The sequence below is a fragment of the Somniosus microcephalus genome, chromosome 10, assembly GCF_052327205.1.
Source record: "Somniosus microcephalus isolate GS21.2 chromosome 10, FLI_Smic_1.0, whole genome shotgun sequence".
NCBI lineage: Eukaryota > Metazoa > Chordata > Chondrichthyes > Squaliformes > Somniosidae > Somniosus > Somniosus microcephalus.
The window spans coordinates 190041864-190060871 of record NC_140996.1 but is presented as its reverse complement, the minus strand read 5'-3'; the positions used below and the strand labels follow the sequence as shown (position 1 = coordinate 190060871).

The 19008-nt window shown below is 46.7% G+C and overlaps 1 protein-coding gene across 2 annotated transcripts in view; it reads right to left on the bottom strand.

The window, feature by feature from the left end:
- LOC147111942 (neurobeachin-like) overlaps positions 1 to 19008 on the bottom strand; it is a 1011877-nt gene that overhangs the window by 590065 nt on the left and 402804 nt on the right. For both annotated transcript variants that reach the window (XM_085999351.1, XM_085999350.1), the window contains 2 exons: positions 12354 to 12571; positions 7746 to 7899 (listed from right to left, as the gene is read on the bottom strand). In XM_085999351.1, coding sequence (XP_085855477.1) covers positions 7746 to 7899; positions 12354 to 12571 — 372 coding nt within the window. The remainder of the gene's footprint in view (positions 1 to 7745; positions 7900 to 12353; positions 12572 to 19008) is intronic.

The following is a 19008-nucleotide window of genomic DNA, read 5'->3' as shown; positions in this document are numbered from 1 at the left end:
TCTTAGTTCTTTTAAATCCAAAAGGCATAAACATCAGCCTTTTTTATGTGTAACTGGCTTAGCTATCCATTGCCAGATCTGGCTTGACCACATCAAGCTCTACTGGACCTTGCTCTCCTCTGTCAAAACCATCACCACTGTAGAATGATCCTGGAGGACAAAGATAACCCCAGACTCCCTTTCTCTATTACCTACTGCTTAAACTCCTCATCCTTGTCCCCTCCAATCTCACCTCCAAGTGTGAGAAGCTGACAAATTCCCTCATCATGAAGACAGAGACCATCTGTTCAGCTGCCCCTGCTGCTTTCTCCCTGTTCCCACTGAGCCAAACCTCTGCCCGTCCCCCCTCACATTGGCCCTGAACACCCAACTCTCTCTCTCTCTTTAGTTAATTTCCCCCCTGTCCCCACCACTAGAATCTCCTGTTCTGCCTCTCTAAGCTCAACATGTTCATAATATAATGAGTTTAAGGTTCAAATAGAAAGGGAAAGCTAGTACAAAAACAAGGGCACCAGATTGGAATAGGGTAGATTTTAGAAAGTGGAGTGAGTTAGCTGAAGTGAGTGGAAAAAGAAATTGGTACAGAGGACTGTAGATATTTTTGCCGAGTTTCAGAATAAATATAAACCTTTAAAAAAGGAAATTACATTAAATTTGAGAATGCTGTGAATAAATAAAGAGGTCAGCAACAAAATGAAGTTGAAGTAGGGAGCACGAGGAAAGCATCTCAAAATATTAAGAAGAACAGTAAACTAATCTCAAAAAATATTAAAAACAGTAGAGTATTCTTCAAATATATCAGGGAATTGTTTAATGTAAGGTGGAATCCCTGAGTGGAGAAGACATTGAGTTAGTAGAGGAGAATCAGAAACTGGCAGAAATACTTAACAAGAACTTTACTCCAATATTTGCAAAAAAAAAAGATATTGGGGAGGAGGTAAATCCTGATTTATCAAAAAGAGGGCTAATAGATATAATAATTGTATATATATCTGCAGAACCCTCTTCAAAGGGTGCTTTTGATCCACAATCTAGAGGGTCATTTCCTCCAGGCAGGTTAGGGGCTTCAAGTTGGAGGGGCAATCAGCAGATTCTCACCTCTCCCTCCTGTTGTGGGCTTTCTTTTCCTGCAATCAACAAATTCATGAAGTGCTAACTGTTTTATCAGATCTGCCATTGCCGTGCAATTGGCCATTCTGCCACCCAAAACAAGATTGCAATAAAATGTAGTATGCAAGTGGCTATAGTTCGAAATTCTTTTGACCCCACTTGTTTTTTAAAATTTAATTTAGCAACACCATCGCAAGATTTTCTTGAAATTTGGAAGCTGTGTCCTGCATGAATATGTGAATGTTTGAGAAAGGTGAGAGGCTTCCCAAGTGATCATCATGCATCCAATATAAGGATGCAATTGGTTGAAGTGAAAGTATGTATAGCTGCCATACCATAGCACCGCACCAGAGACAGGCACATTCAGCAAAAACAATACCCAAATCCAGCACCTGCAAAGCGAAGAAAGTGCCAGTGCTCCTTTAAGCAACAGCAGTAATCCCCCTGCTGAGTGAAGAAATTCCTCCTCATTAAATGGCCTACCCCTTATCCTGAGACTATGCCCCCTAGTTCTAGACACTCCAGCCAGGGGAAACAATGGGCTGGATTTTAATTCAGGGGCGGGCTGGGGTCGTGTAATCCGCATTTCGTGTTATCCACACGAATCTAAATCGATGTGGGCGATTGATGCGAATTTAACTTAATTGGCCAATTGAGTTCCAACATGTGGGAACCCATGGCAAGTGAGTTTTTCCAGTCTGAAAGTTGCCTCCGATGACGTCATCATTCCTGCTGCATTTAAGGTCTGCAACAAGCCTTGTTTCTTCTGCAGACTGCCAACCTTTTGGCCTTTCATGCTACAGGGGCCTGGAGGCAGAATGGCCAGTGAAAGACCTAGGTCTGCTCCAAGGTTTGACGACGTTGCCCTGCAGGCTTTAGTTGAGGGAGCAAGAGCTCATAAAGAGGTGCTCTTCCCTTCTTCAGGGAGGAAGAAGCCTCCCCAGCAGACCAAGGCTGTGTGGATCCAGGTGGCAGAGGAGGTCAACTCATTATCAGTAACCCGCAGAACCTGGATTCAGTGCAGGAAGAGATTTCATGACCTTCTGCGCACTGGAAAAGTGAGTAGGAATTTCCCATCACCCTCAATCTGATCCCCATTGCCTTTCCTCACCAGCAGTCAGCTTTAGCAATCTCTTCCTCCACATCCCACTTGACACTGACATCTATGCACCCTTACCCATTCCCTCTCTCTCTATGGTCACATTCACCTAACTATTCAACTATGCAGCCCTCACACTCCCGATCACTGTGATGCTATGAAAACAACTGACAACACACAGGAGGGCCCTTGGTCTTGCCATCTCACTCCATCTTTGTCTCCTTCTAAGTATCTATGCTATGGAATCTCTACACTCACTCCTTCATTCTCACTCAACCTCCACTTGTTTCCCTCATTGCAGGAGAAGAAAGCTCACAATAAGTGAGAAAGAGCGAGGACAGGAGGAGGGCCACCCTCAGTAACCCACCTCACCTCCTGGGAGGAGGCGGTCCTGGAGATCGTAGGAGTGGAGGATGAGGCGCAAGTGGGGGACGGACAGACGGGTGCATCACAACAAGCTGGTGACAGAATAGTTTTCCATCTCTCTCATTGACATTGCATGAGTCGCTGATAATGATTCTGAAGCTCTAACAGATGGACTTATGATCATCTGCAATATGCAATGTGCATGTAACCTTGGCATCACATCTCTGACTCTTTCCTTTACTCCCCCACAGGACCATCGCAAGCACCCGTCTCCACTAGCCAGGAGGAACAGCCTGATCCTCCAGACTCCTCAGAGGAAGCTGCAACCTCCGAGGGCGCAGCTTCAGCAGAATTCAGCGCACCCAGCACCAGCGCAGACACTCACACCTCGGTGGGACCTTCGGGACATAGAGTAATGTTGTCACCTGGTGTATTACAGCTCACAAATGAGCATCAGCAGATTGTGGAGACAGGGACAGCAGTGGACAGTCCTAGTCGGAGGGCGCAGGACTCTGCCAGCTCGGCTCAGCTACATGTTGACCCTCTGCCTCTGGGTCCATCCATAAGAACAGCGGGGCTGGAACTCCAGGAACAGATGCAGGAGTCTCTGGCAGGTTTTGTCTCCAGGGTCGCTGCGAGTGTGGAGCGAATGGAGGAGTCCATTGCGAACATGAGCAGAGCCTTTGTGGAGTCAGTGGCGCATGAATGCATCACCATGGAAAGGTTGGCAACCTCCGTGGAGGGGATAAGTTGCCAGAGTGCTGAAAACATGGTGAGTGTTCAGAATAGAATGACATCTCTGGAGGAGCGATGGTCATCTATTGAACAGAGAAACCAGACCTTCATGGAAGTCCTTCTGAGTAGGACTGCCAGTGCAGATAAGGGGCCCCATGACCCCCCTGATGTGCAGCAAGGTGCTCTCAAGCCACTTGCAAGCGCTGAGGGGGACCTGACCCATGAGAGGGAAGTTGGTGGCAGACATCAAAGAAGTGGGGGCTCCTCTCCAAGCGCTCACACTTCCATGCCACTGCAGAGCACTCGGTCAGAGCCCCACCAGAGTCCACACCCAATTGAGATCGGCGTCTCAACCCCTGCACAGCCGCAGGAGCAGCAGACTGTTGACGAGCCCTCACAGGTTCGCAACCCCAGAGGACGCCCGCCAAAGGTGTCGAGACAGGAGTAGCAGGAAAGTGAGCAAGGGGCCTCCACATCTGCTGAAGCACCACGTAGGAGCACGCGTAAGAGAAAGATACTGCACAAATAGTCACAACGGTAGTCACTTGGGTGAAATTTGATTTTTTCTGTGAAAAAGCTATCAGATGAAATGTAAATAAAAAATCTGATGGCTACTGCTGCAGTTGTGGCGTGTGTCATATCGCGAATGGGACTTTCACATTGAGGGCTTAGGATTACTTGCAATTGTCAGTATGCTGGTCAAATTGCTGGGAATCCGCTGGTCCTTGGCCATTGTCGATGCTCAGGTAAGAAGCTGCGAGGCAAAAGTGCTTGATTGGCCAGGCTAAGCAAATCTGGCCAGGATGAGTGCGTTCCTTGCATCCCGGGCAGCAATGTTCTCGCATAATGCTGTCGCTGGTTGATGGGCCTCTGCAAGATGTTCGTTTTCGCTCTCCTCCTCCTCCTCCGCCTCCTCCGAGGAGGAGGAGATGAGAGGAGCCACTTGGTCCTCAGGAATCTGCAAGCCACGACGCTGTGCCGTGTTGTGAAGTGCACAGCAAACCACGACGATTCAGGAGACCCTGGCTGCTGAGTACTGCAGGGCTCCACCCGATCTATCAAGGCATCTGAAGCGCATCTTCAGCAAACCGATGGGTTTGCTCGATTATGGCTCTGGTGGACATGTGGCTGGAGTTGTAGCTCTCCTCAGCTTCGTTGGATGGGCTCCTCAACGGCGTCATTAGCCACGTCCTCAGGGGATAGCCCTTGTCTCCAAGTAGCCATCCGTTAAGTTGGTCTGGCGGACTGAATAGTGGAGGCACACTAGACTGGCGCAGTATGAAGGAGTCACGGCAACTGCCAGGGTACTTGGCAGAAACATGCAAAATTTCCTTCTTGTGGTCACACACCAGCTGAACGTTAAGGGAGTGGAAGCACTTGCGGTTGTCAAAAATACCTGGATTGCGATGGGGTGCCTTAAGGGCCACATGTGTGCAGTCAACGACACCCTGCACCCTTGGAAAGCCTGCCAGATTAGCAAATCCAACCGCACGCGCCGTGACACTTGCTTGATCCTTGGTGAAATGGATGTGATTGTGTGTGATGGCAAAGAGGGCATCGGTTACCTGCATGATGCAAGTGTGTCAGACCGCCTGGGAGACGCCACTGATGTCTGCTGCTGATCCCTGGAATGAGCCTGAGGCAAAAAAGTTGAGTGCGGTGGTGACTTTGACGGCCACTGGTAAGGGTTGTCCACCTGGTCCTCTGGCCTGCAGGTCTTGTTGCAGCATTGCGCAGATGTCACCCACTACCTCTCGCGAAAGTCGGAGCCGCCTTTGGCACTGCTGCTCAGACATGTTGAGGTAGCTGACCCTGTGTCTGTAGACCCTGTTTGGGGGGTATCTCCTGCGCCAACGGGCTTCCATGTGCTGGCCCCTTCTGGCCTGTGCAGCTTCAGGTGGGTGAGCAGCAGCTTGGCGCTCCTGTTGTTGCCACTGCTGCTGTTCCTGGTACTGCTGGTGCCGCGGCTGGTCTTCGTCCTCATCTAATGTCCAGAAGGGAAGGAAATAAATGGCTCCCATGCTTCTGGTAGATGCCTCAGTTGAGGAAGCGCTCAGTGAAGGTGGCAAGAGAGGTTTCCCAGGAGGTCACACTGGAGATGGGTGTCAGGCTCCAAACTTCCACAGCTGCGGTTATGCCTTCTAAAAGTTCCCCCAGACCTGAGACTACAAAGTCCTGCCACCTGCAAATGATGGCTGATCAAATCCCCTCTTTAATGGTTGACCTGCAGCTGATAGTCAGCAATCCAATTGTGCTCCCGCCAAGTTTCATCGTCGTGTTTCAGAACAGGCGTGTTTCACGTGGGAAAAGGGTTAAAATCGCAAAGGCCTTTCAAAATGGCATTATAGAGGCCATTTAGTGCTTGTTAAGGGCCTTAACGGCCTATCCCGCCTCTTGGAGGCGGGACGGAGACGGGACCATTAGACACGAATTAATGAAAATTGCTTGGAGGCGGGATGGAGGCGGAGTTGGGCCCAACTGCCAGTTTTTGCAATTTTAACCCCCCACACGCCTCCAATCCCACCTCCACGGCCCAATGAAAATCCTGCCCAACCTCTCAGCATCTACCCTGTCAATCCCCTTCAGAATCTTGTATGTTTCAATGAGATCACCTCTCATTCTTCTAAACTTCAGAGTATAGGCCCATTCTACACAATCTCTCATCATAGGACAGCCCTCTCATAAGAACATAAGAAGTAGGAATAGGCCATACGGCCCCTCGGGCCTGCTCCGCCATTCAATAGGATCATGGCTAATCCAAATCTAGACTCATGTCCACTTCCCTGCCCTCTCCCCGTAACCCCTAATTCCCTTATCTGCTAGGAAACTGTCTATCTCCATTTTAAATTTATTTAATGTTGCAGCTTCCGCAGCTCTCTGGGGTAGCAAATTCCATAGATTTACTACCCTCTGAGTGAAGAAGTTTCTCCTCATCTCAGTTTTGAAAGGGCAGCCCCTTATTCTTAGATTATGCCCCCTAGTTCTAGTCTCACCCATCAGTGGAAACATCCTCACCGCATCCACCCGATCAAGACCCCAGGAATCAATCTAGTGAACCTTCATTGCACCGCCTCCAAGGCAAGTATATCCTTCCTTAGATAAGGAGACCAGAATTGTGCAGAGTACTCCAGGTGTGGTCTCACCAAGGCCCTGTACAATTGTAGCAAGACTTCCTTACTCTTATACTCCACCCCCTTGCAATAAAGGCCAACATGCCATTTGCCTTCCTTTTTGCTTGCTGTACCTGCATGCTAGCTTTCTGTGTTTCTTGCACGAGGACACCCAAATCTCTCTGAACACCAACATCTGTAAGTTTCTCACCATTTAAAAAATATTCTGCTTTTCTATTCTTCCTACCAAAGTGAATAACCTCACATTTCCCTACATTATACTCCATCTTCCAACCTACTGCCCACTCACTTAGTTTATCTATATCCCTTTGCAGACTCTTTGTGTTCTCCTCACAGCTTACTGTCCCACCTAGCTTTGTATCATCAGCAAACTTGGATACATTACACTCGGTCCCTTCATCTAGGTCATTAATATAGATTGTAAATAGCTGAGGCCCCAACACTGATCCTTGCGGCACACCACTAGTTACAGCCTGCAAACCTGAAAAAGATCTGTTTATCCCTGCTCTCTGTCCGTTAACCAATCCTTTAGCCATGCTACTATATTACCCCCAACCCCATGAGCCCTAACCTTGGGAAATAATCTTTTATGTGGCAACTTATCGAATGCCTTTTGGAAATTCAAATATACTACATCCACTGGTTCCCCTTTATCTACCCTGCTAGTTACATCCTCAAAAAGCGCTAATAAATTTGTCAAACATGATTTCCCTTTCATAAAAACCATGTTGACTCTGCCTAATTATGTTATGATTTTCTAAGTGACTTGATACCACTTCCTTAACAATGGATTCCAGCATTTTCCCGACGACTTGATGTCAGGCTAACTAGCCTGTAGTTCCCTGTTTTTTGTCTCCCTCCTTTCTTGAATAGCGGTGTTACATTTTGCGACCTTCCAATCCGCTGGGACCTCTCCAGAATCTAGGGAATTTTGGAAGATCAAAACCAATGCATCCACTATCTCTTCAGCCACCTCTTTTAGAACCCTAGGATATAGGCCGTCAGGTCCAGGGGATTTGTCGGCTTTTAGTCCTATAAGTATCTCTAGCACTTTTTCTCTACTTCTATTAATTACGTTAAGTTCCTCACCCTCATTAGACCCTTGGTTCCCCACCATTTTTGGTATGCTTTTTGTGTTAAATAATGGTTAAATTAATGGTTCGTTTGCAATTACTGAAATACTTAACAAAAAACATGACAGAAATGTATTACTTTAATTATATTAGTTTAATACAATAATTTATGGATATTATTGATTTCAATTCTGGTCATTAACATTAGATGGTATAATGCTTCATACTTACAGAAGGGGATGTGGCTGCTGATAACAAAGGCAAAATTCCACCGCAAGCAATGATGATGTTGTCTACCATCTGGGAAATGAGGTGAATTGTATTGTGCACAAAAATAATGTTCTCATTGCTGTTCACAAAATCCATCACCGACTTTGTGGTATGGCTGCAACGACACATAAATTATTAAAATAAAAAAGTTACTACTCCATAATTGCTAGTATGAAATTGTAAAATCATCACTTAAAAAACATTTAAATCGATTAGATTTACTGCAATCTAACACTAACCTGCCAAATGAAGTTGGAAGGGTAGGGAAATTAGATTACATAGCTTTAGTTGAAGAGTCAGCAAAATAATGACCTCTTGCTGTGCTCTGATTTCTTTGGTGTGATAATTTTACACTGTTAGCAGAAAGGCAGTCACAAGGTCATTACAAGATATCTTTGGGTTAACCAGTGAGATATGATGGTGGATGCTCCCAAGTGCAGCTTCCATGGTTCAAGAGAGGATCTGGCAGGTATTGATAGGAAAATACAAAGGGCATCTGTCCCAATTGTTGATTCCCATCATTCCTAGGGTTTGGTTGAGGCTAACTTTACTACTACTACAACACCTTACAGATTTAAAGTAGAAAAATGTCCCAAGGCAATTCACAGAGATGTAATTAGGCTAAAATAGATACCGAGCCAAAGAAGAAAAACATATTAGGAAGGGTGAATAGAAGCTTGGTCAAAGAGGTAAGTTTTACAGAGGGTCTTCAAGAAGGAGGGAGGTGGAGAAATTTTGGGGGGGAATTCCAGAGCGTAGGTAGGGCTTGGATGCCAATGATAAAGTGGAAGGAGGGGGATATGCACAAGAGGTGAGAGCCAGAGGAACATAGAGTTCTTGGGGGTTATAGGGCTGGAGGAGGTTAGAGAGAAATGGAAGGCCATGAAGGGATTTAAACACAAGGATGCATATTTTAAATACGCGATTTTTCTCATATAAAAGCCAATGCACGACCTGCGCGGGATCTCCAGAGTGCTGCATGGCCACGTGGCCGTGCAGCTTAATGGGAACATTGTATTGGGGGACCAGGAGCCAATGTAGGTCAACAAAAACAGGGGTGTTAAGTGAGCGGGACTTGGTGCAGTATAGGATATGGGAAGCAGAGTATTGGAAGTTTGTGAAGGGTGGAGGATGGGATGCAAGCTAGGCATATTCGAGTCTGGAGGCAACTAACTTCACCCTGAACAGTTATTTATGATTATGCTGACAAGGGTCAAAAAGTGCTTTTGATTTGTCTCGACTTTATTCAATGACAGCAAAGTTTCAAGACAGGTTAAGCTTGTGGCATAGAAGGCATGTGTTCATTAGTTCTCCTTCATGCTTCAGAACCACTAGGTACTCAAAGTTTCTTCTGCTAAATGTGCAAAACCTAAGACCAAGCTAGGAGGTAGCAAGAAGAGGGAATGGTTGAAGGGAGGGAGGACTCTGGCCTTCATTGACCAGTTGTTCATCAGCCTGGAGGGGAGTTAGCCTCACGAAGGCTATTCCCTTTGCTAATACTCCTCACAAGGACCTAGATTGGTGACAAGCAGGTCCGACTTGGATTTCTAGAACTTCAAGGCCCAGGCTCATTGCAAGCTGTCCTGTATTTCTCCATATTGAAGACATATTTCCATTCTATAGCTGACCAGGAAATTCTGAGGCTTGCCACCACAGCTATTAGAAGGTGTTGCATGGAAGCCAGAAACACAAGACCACACTTAATAAATCCAGGGCTTGGTATTCAGCATGATTGGGATACATTCCTTGCTAAAGCTCTGCACCTCCAACTGGTGGAACCATTATTTGATAGGGCGTTTGTCTGTCCATGTTGTGGTCAGAAGGATGGTGGAAATGCACTCACACATTTTATGGTGAGCTGGGCTGCTTTTGTGAAGAGTCCCTGGTATCTGTTGCCCTCATGTTAAGGGCTTAAGCCTGCACTAATGACCAAAAAGTGACTATCCTCCTTGGAGAAGGTGAGGGGTTCCAAAGTGACATGCGTGGCAATGAAAGATTGGAATTGAATCAACGCTCTGTGGCAGACTCACCAATCCAATAGCTAAGCCAGGCAGGCCCACAGTACTCCAGAATATTGCTGGTGCTCGACTAGCTAGCCTGGCTCATTAATGGGACCTGAAGTGCCAGCCCTTTCACTGGGGGATTCTTCCCATTTGAGTACAGATAAACATCTAAGACAATATCCTAGCCTTAGTGGTCCCAGCTGTATATACAGCGGGAAGATAGCCAGTGCTCTGTGCTGACGAACCTCACAGATTTGGTTAAGTCCAGCAGTAACCATATGCACTCTTGGGGGTTCCCTAAATTTTGGCAATTGCTAACCTACACCCAAGCTATTTGGATTCAGGTGAGTAGAATTGCCCCAATGAGCAGTGCACGTTCCAAATCGGAAAATTCTCAGTAGCTTGTTTTGAAGACTATTAAACATTGATGGTGGATTTCCACATGTGTCACACACCCAGCAATCCAAAACAAAATATGAGGGCCCCTCTTAGGCATCTTTCTTCAAGAGCTAAATAGTTCTAGCTTATTAAGTCATAGCTTTTCCTTCTGACACTGGGAATTAGCCTCATTGTTCTTCTCTGGACTGCCTTTTAGGCCTGGATGGCCACCTTATATCATGCCAATCAGAGCTATACAAAGTACTGGAGGTGAGCCGGATTAGGGCAGGGTATAGCCTCTGCATGACCTCTGGGGATTTGAACTCAACTCAGCTAGCAATTTAACCCAACATCCTACCTGGTTTGTTTTTTGACAACTTAAAATGGTTCAAATATGGTTAGCAATGAGTTTCAGTACAACTGACTGAACAGTACTAATTCTGGGAAACTAGGTGCACTGCAGATGCACAATCCAGGTCCAGCTCAGAGAGTCACAGTTCTGGACAAAAATATCAATTCTAAGCTTTTGAAAGATTCTGAGGCTTTCAAGTAAAAACTTTCATGAAAGTATTAAAAGGTACAGAAGGCAGGTCAATGGATGCATTTATTAATGTTATTGTGAAATATATAATTTTGTTTAAACCCTTATTTGGATATTAGAAATTTCAGTAACTGAAAAAAAAATTGACAGATTTTCAGAAAGCATTTTGAGCTACTTGTGGGAATTTGGTGACCAGATTAAGCAGAGTAATGAGCTTACATGGGCAAAACCTATTACAAATATGGATGTAGGAAATAAGAAAAAGTTCACACAAAATATGACAAAAACTTGTCAACAGGAAGTCAAGTTGTGCAGACAGGATGTGTGTGCAGACCTAAGATATGTTGAAGATAGATAGATAATCCACGTTCTCACACTCCCTTTACTAGCTACATACTGCTCGTTCCCTTCCATTTTCCTGTACCCAGAACAGTAGAGCAGTTAAGACCACAGGGGCAATTGCCTGGCTTTGTACTGCTCAGTAACAGCTTTGCGCACTGGCGGCACATATCAGAAAATTGCAGGAACATTGCTCATGGTTTTCCATCCAATCATTTTAAATGGACATAAAATCATGGGCAGCACACTCACAATTTCCTGATTTGCACTGCCGGTGGGTGAGGCTTCCCACCACTAGCATAAATGTGGAAAATCAGTCCTCATAAATTTATTGATAATCAAATTTGTGGATTGAAATACCTTGTGATCCTGTTCCACAGTGGAATGCTCCTATTACAATGATAAGAACTGATCATATCTCTTGCATCTAACTGACAGATTTGAAATTCAGGTGTACCTAAGGCCATCTTTTATGAAAGATCTTTAAGTGCAATACTGCTGATTTTGTATTGTTTACTATTAGTTTTATTTGTCAAACAATTGTAGATTTTACTCAACAAAGTTATATATAAGTTGTTAAGCTTTCAGTGTGGGCATCATCATACATCAACCGAGCAAGTACAAAGGCAATCAGTGCTTTTGCCACTATTGCCAAAAAAGGTCTGAAAATGGGAAAAATGTTCCAAATTCACATTATACATTATAATAAAAAATTCTGAAGTTTTAAATGTCAGTTAAAAACTTCACTCATGCAGCTTATTACGCTGACAGAATTGCTGTCATGTATGGCATTAACCCATTTAAAATAAAACAAATGATTTAAACCAGCTAATTCTAACAGGATGTCTCCACTTCACACAACACCTTTCATCAGGCTGGCTCAGTGGTAGCACTCTTGCCTCTGAGTTACAAGGTTATGGGTTCCAACCTCGAGCACCTAACCTGGTGCAGTACTGAGGGAGTGCTAGTGTCAGAGGTACCATTTTTCAAATGAGACTTAAACCGAGGCTCTGATTGACTGTTCAGAGTGACATAGAAGATCCATGGCACTTTTTTTTTGAAGAACAGTAAGTTCTCCCAATGACAACCAACACCACCAGTCAGTTTAACTGGTCAGTCATTTATTTGCTATTTGTGGTCCTTTACTGTGTGCAAATTGGCTACTGCATTTGCCTAAATAACAACAGCATTTTGTGACATATAAAGGATGCCAACAACATTACATGAATACAAATTCTTTCTCTTCTATGTTGTTTTTAAATTTGAGATCTACTGCCTTTTTATAAAAAAATAACAATGTTTTATCACCTCCGCCAAACATGTACATCTGTTTCCAATGCAAAAAGCAGATCTGTCAGCAGACGCTGGTGCATGGGGGACCACTTAAATTCAGGAATGCGAAACATGGTGGTGCGTGGTCCTGGACTAAACTGTCGGCGCTGCTCCTCAGTCATTGGCATTCCTCGGAAACCCAGATCAACACGAAGGTCTCTTTCTTGTAACCCACCTCCTCGTCCCTGAACAGCCTATAAATTAAAAAAGATGTAATTAATTTTAACGAATCTTCAGAATTCTACTTTTCAACACCCTCCACAATGGATGGTGGGACTCAAGAGGCAAAATGTTTAAAACAGATGTAATTAAAAAAAAGCTAAATACAGAATAGACTGGAATAAAATTTAAAAAATCGGGAACAAAAGATAGTGAAGAGCAGTTTCAGGATATATCTATTTGCAGAAAAGGTTTCATTATCGCAAATACAATTTAAAAAAGTTGAAACATACAAAAACCTAAAACAACTCTAAATAAACCCTTGTGGTTTACTGTTCACTTTAAACTAGACTTGATTATCAAAGTCCATTTTGAAATAAATTATGATTAAATGATAAAATTAAACCTAGATAGAATCTGCTATGTTTTATTGTTAATTTTCTAAATTCTTTCATGGGATGTGGGCATCTTTGGCCAGGCCATTATTTATTTCCCATCCCTAACTGCCTTTGAGAAGGTGGTGGTGAGCCGCCTTCTTGAACTGCTGCAATCCATGAGGTGAAGGTACTCCTACAGTGCTGTTAGGGAGGGAGTTCCAGGATTTTGACCCAGTGACGATGAAGGAATGGCGATATATTTCCAAGTCAGGGTGGTGTGTGACTTGGAGGGGAACTTGCAGGTGGTGGTGTTCCCATGTGCCTGCTGCCCTTGTCCTTCTAAGTCAGTCGCGGGCAAAATACGGCTCGCTGGCCGTATCTGGCCCGCCAATGGATTCAATCCCGCCCGCCAAGGCCTAGCTTCGAGGCCAAACGTCCACCGCATCTGACTCCACCCCACATAATGTCAGGAGGCGGGTCATTGTCTCCGAGGCAGCAGGGGAGTCATAACCAAAAACAGAGGTGGGCAAATTGAATCTGCTGTTCGCTGCTTCAATGTGTTGTTATCCCACCCGAAACTTCAGTTTTTGCTCTGTCACTGCAACGTGAAAGGTGAGTTACTCACGGTTTGTGGGTTCAGTTTCCATAAATCTGTGCAAACTTTCCAGATAAATGCATGATAGCATAAATACTTTAAATGTATAAAATAACGCTATTGGCAGCATGACTCGGAATTGACACAATCGAATCGATTGGAAGATTGTTTATTTAGAACTTTTTTTTAAACTTGCAGCGAGTTTTTAGTCTCAACTCGTCTCTGAAGGAATTTTCGCGAATAATTGAAAATTAGTCCTGGATTTGATTTCATTCCATGAGTTATAAAATGCTATTTTTGTTTATTGGTGCAATTGGGTGAAAGGTGTTCTCTGAATTCTGCAGGGGTACCGCGAGTCTCCCGGCGTATGTCTGGCACAGACCCAGTTACGTCGGGTTACTGCCATTTCTGGGAGTTTCCTCAGCAGGGAAGCTTCTTGCCCAGTGGTGGACAAAAAATGGCCCACAGGCCGTTTCCAGCCCGCCAGTTCATTCTATCCGGCTCGCTGGATGGGACAGAAATAGAACGCGAGCCGGAGCTTGAGCTGCACATTAGTCTGAGTCAAGTCATGGCTGCTCATCTCGATGACTTTTACCGAAGAGACCGGTGCTGTCTTTCCTCTCCCGGTACCCAGAGTACGACGGCAGGGGGGTTCTCATTAGACACGGGAATGGATCCCGGAGCACAAGGACTCCAGGTAATGGCACATGATTGTAGTTCAGGCCTTGCAAAGCCTCCGGCTGCTGTACTCAGCACACTAAAAAGAGAAGATCTCTTGCGTCGGAGGCCCCACAGACTCGAGCCGCTCTGCCAAACAGCCACATAGACTTGATCAATCATTTCATTCATTCAGTAACGGAAGATTTTACTATTTTACACTACATATTATGCATTTAAGTCTACTGTCTGAATTTATGTTTATAAATTATTGGGAGGGTAGAAGTGGGAGTGATGATCAATACGGAATTGGCCTGTTTCAAGTTTACCAATTTAACACTTTGCTCTCACCAACGTGCGCAGTCCCTTTAAATTTGCTGCGCGGTTGTTAGAAACTAGGGGTGCCTAAAAATATATATGGCTACACGAATAATACTGTATTTAAATGATAAGTTTGATTTTCCTGGTAAACTTGCATTAGAATTTGAGACAGTCTTTTTAATCAGTTAGATTAGGTGAGGCATAAACATTCCACACGGGGGCCCATAGGATGGCCCTGCTAGGTTAGTTATCTGTTGTCAGTAAGTTAGGGTTTTGACTTTGTTAATGTATCTTTAATTTGGCCAGTGAAGGCCCAACCTATGTTTCTTCCATTATTACTAATAACCATATTATTGTGGCGGAGCCACCAAGGGTCTCAGAACAATTAGTAATAATCCCTTTAACTACAGTGTAGTGCAGCCGCGGACTGCACCTTTAAACTGCCCGTTAACTGTACTGTATTGTATTTTCCTGCACTCCACGTGATGACGTCATGACGCCGATCACGTGACCGCCAGTGGCGCGAAGAACGCGATGACGTCATGGCGTCAGCTTCCGGAATGTTCCAGCAGTCGTCGAGTGCCCAGCAAGCTGATTAGACCTGTGTACTGTTTCTCCTGTAGTTTCCCTGTTAACTTTGTTGTTTATTAAAACCTGTTGATTTGATTCATCGAGTCAAATACCTTTATTCAGATAGGAACCTCCGTTCCTACATTGGTGACCCCGATCTCGTCGGACAACTTTCGTCGACGATGAACACGAACGCCGTCGCCCTTAAACTGCTGCAGTTCTGGGAACAGCAGCCAGCAGCATGGTTTTTCCAGGCAGAAGCACAGTTCGCTCTCCGGGAGGTCACAGCGGATTCGACCCGTTATTATTATGTGGTTTCCGCTCTCGACAGTGCCACGGCCTCGCGGGTCGTCAGCCTCCTTGGCAACCCACCGGAGGAGGGCAAGTACGAATCGCTTAAAGCCCGTTTGCTACAGGTATTTGATCTTAATAAGTCGGACGTGCACGCAAGCTTATTTCCATGCCCGGCCTCGGGGACTCAAAACCGTCAGAACTGATGAGTCAAATGCTCACGCTGTTGGGTGCGGAACCCCAATGCTTTTTATTCCGTGAACTTTTCCTCTGCCAGCTACCCGAACCGGTTCAGGCGGCCTTGGCCAACACTGCCATCACAGACGGTGCCGAACTCGCTGCAGAGGCAGACAAGATATTTACTGTTACTCAGCAATGTTGTGCAGCCACGAAGCGCCTTTCCCCCACGCGAGCAAAGCCCAGCCCTCCCCCAGTAGGATGGTGCGCGTACCACGCCCGTTTCGGCGCCAAAGCTCGGTGCTGCCGGCCTCCTTGCAGTTTCCCTCAAGATAAAAAAAAACTCCAACAAGCCCGCGCCCTCCCGGACGGATGACAAGGTCTGAAAAGCACAGCAAGTTAGCTATGGCGGCGGGCTCAGCGGGCAAACTCATTTACGTTACGGATTCCGTTACGGGCCGACGATTCCTGTGCGACACTGGTTCACAGTGCAGCATCCTGCCAGCTTCAAAGCTGGACCTACTATCCGGCAGCCATGGGCCTTCCCTCGTGGCAATAAACGGCGCTGCCATGCATACGTTCGGTAAACGGACAGTAAACTTAACCTTCGCCGGTCAGCGTTTTGTCTGCGACTTTATTACAGCTAAGGTCTCACAGGCCATCCTGGGAGCTGATTTTTTCTCTGCCAACGGTCTGCTGGTCGACGTCCAACACTGCCGACTCATTAATGCGTCCACTTTCCACGCAGTGCCCTGCCACCGCAGCACCGCCGTGTCCTGGTCGGTTGCCTGTGCGGTTCCGTCGCAAGACGGGTTTACGCGCCTGCTCGGCGAATTCCCAGAGCTCACCAGGCCTACCTTCTCGGCTGCAGTCACACGGCACGGGGTGGCGCACCATATCTCCACGACCGGAGCACCCGTTTACGCTCGGGCGCGGCGATTAGAAGCCGGCAAGCTGGCAGCCGCAAAGCCGGAGTTCCAGACCATGGAGCGCCTCGGGATCATCCGTCGCTCGGACAGCCCGTGGTCCTCCCCACTGCATATAGTACCCAAACCAGGCGGCGGATGGCGACCTTGCGGGGATTACAGACGCTTAAACGACGCCACAACACCGGACAGGTATCCTATTCCCCACATCCAAGACTTTTCGGCACATCTGGCTGGCAACTCTATATTTTCTAAAGTGGATCTCGTTCGTGGATATCACCAAGTTCCGGTGCACCCTCCAGACGTCCCCAAAACGGCAGTCATCACTCCGTTCGGCCTGTTTTGAGTTCCTCCGCATGCCGTTCGGTCTGAAAAACGCAGCTCAAGCATTCCAGCGGTTGATGGACTCTGTCTTACGGGATCTGCCCTTCATTTTTGTGTATTTGGACGACATCCTAATAGCCAGCAAGGATACGACAGATCACATGGCTCATTTACGCACACTTTTCGCCCGGCTCAGCCAACACGGCCTTATTGTCAATCCTGCCAAATGCACGTTTGGAGTAACCTGTATTGATTTCCTGGGACACAGGATTACCCCGGAAGGCGCCGTTCCGCTAGCCACCAAGGTAGAGGCAGTTACCGCATTCCCACGGCCTCACACAGTCAAACCCCTGCAAGAGTTCTTGGGGATGGTAAATTTTTACCATCGTTTCGTCCCCAAGGCGGCCCGGTTAATGCAACCTCTGTACGAAGCACTAAAAGGAAAGTCGGGCAAGGATGTTCTCAATTGGACACCGCAAATGGACCAGGCGTTCCGCGATATCAAGGCGGCGTTGACAGATGCAACTATGCTCGCACACCCACTCCCAGGCGCGACTGTTGCCCTCACTATGGATGCCTCCGACTACGCCATCGGAGCAGTTCAAGAGCAGTGGGTCGACGGGAGTTGGCAGCCATTAGCCTTTTTCAGCCGCCAACTGCGCAAGAACGAGCGTAAGTATAGCACTTTTGACAGAGAGTTGCTAGCCCTGTTTTGGCCATCCGGCATTTCCGTTTCCTTCTGGAAGGCATTCATGCATTCACTGCATTCGTGGACCACAAGCCGCTCACCTTCGCCATGGCCAAAACGGCGGAACCTTGGTCAGCTCGGCAGCAGCGCCACCTCACGTTTATATCCAAATTCACAAAGGATTTGCGGCACGTGTCAGGCAAGGATAATCTCGTGGCGGATTGCCTTTCCCGGGCTCCAGTCCAGGCAGTCCACCTGGGCATCGATTTCGTCGGACTGGCAGAGGATCAACTGGCAGACCCAGAGGTACAAGCGTTTAGGACCACGCCTTCCAGTTGGCAGGTTGCAGACGTGCGGTTTCAAGCGGCAGGAACCACGCTCTTGTGCGACACATCCATGGGAGTGCCCCGGCCCATTGTGCCGGTCGAATGGCGCAAGAAAGTATTCCAGGCAATCCACGGATTATCTCACCCGGGGATGCGGGCTTCTCAATGGCTCATGTCCCGCAAATTTGTTTGGAAAGGCATGCATTTGGACGTCCGGGACTGGACAAACAATTGCGTCGAATGTCAAAAATCCAAAGTCCACCGTCACGTCAAGGCTCCAGTGGCCAACTTCCTGAGCGCCACTTCGACCACGTTCACGTGGACTTAGTAGGTCCCCTTCCCGGGTCACGAGGATTCACACACCTCCTCACGGTGGTAGACCGGACCACCAGGTGGGCGGAGGCGATTCCCTTGGCTGCTACCACTGCAGCAGACGTCTCCAGGGCGTTTCTTTCGTCGTGGGTGGCTCATAAGAATATAAGAACATAAGAAATAGGAGCAGGAGTAGGCCAATCGGCCCCTCGAGCCTGCTCCGCCATTCAATAAGATCATGGCTGATCTGATCCTAACCGCCAATCTACTATCACAGAACCATCTCCTGAATCTAACAGAATTAGACACACGAAATAGGAGCAGGATCAGGCTACACGGCCCCTGGGCCCGCTCCGCTACCCACAGGGCCATGTCCCATCTGAACCTAGACTCATGTCCAAATTCCTGCCCGCTCCCCGTAACCCTTAATTCCCTTTACTTCTAGGAAACTGTCTATTTCTGTTTTAAATTTATGTAATGATGTAGCTTCTATAGCTTTTTGGGGCAGCATATTCCATGGACCTACCACCCTCTGAGTGAAGTAGTTCCTCCTCATCTCAGTTTTGAAAGAGCAGCCCCTTATTCTAAGACTATGCCCCCTAGTTCTAGTTTCACCCATCATCGGGAACATCCTCCCCGCATCCACCCGATCCAACCCCTTCACAATCTTATATGTTTCAATAAGATCGCCTCTCATTCTTCTGAACTCCAATGAGTAGAGTCCCAATCTACTCAACCTCTCCTCATATGTCCATCCCCTCATCCCCGGGATTAACCGAGTGAACCTTCTTTGTACTGATTCGAGAGCAAGTATGTCTTTTCTTAAGTATGGACACCAAAACTGTATGCAGTATTCCAGGTGCGGTCTCACCAATACCTTGTACAACTGAAGCAATACCTCCCTATTT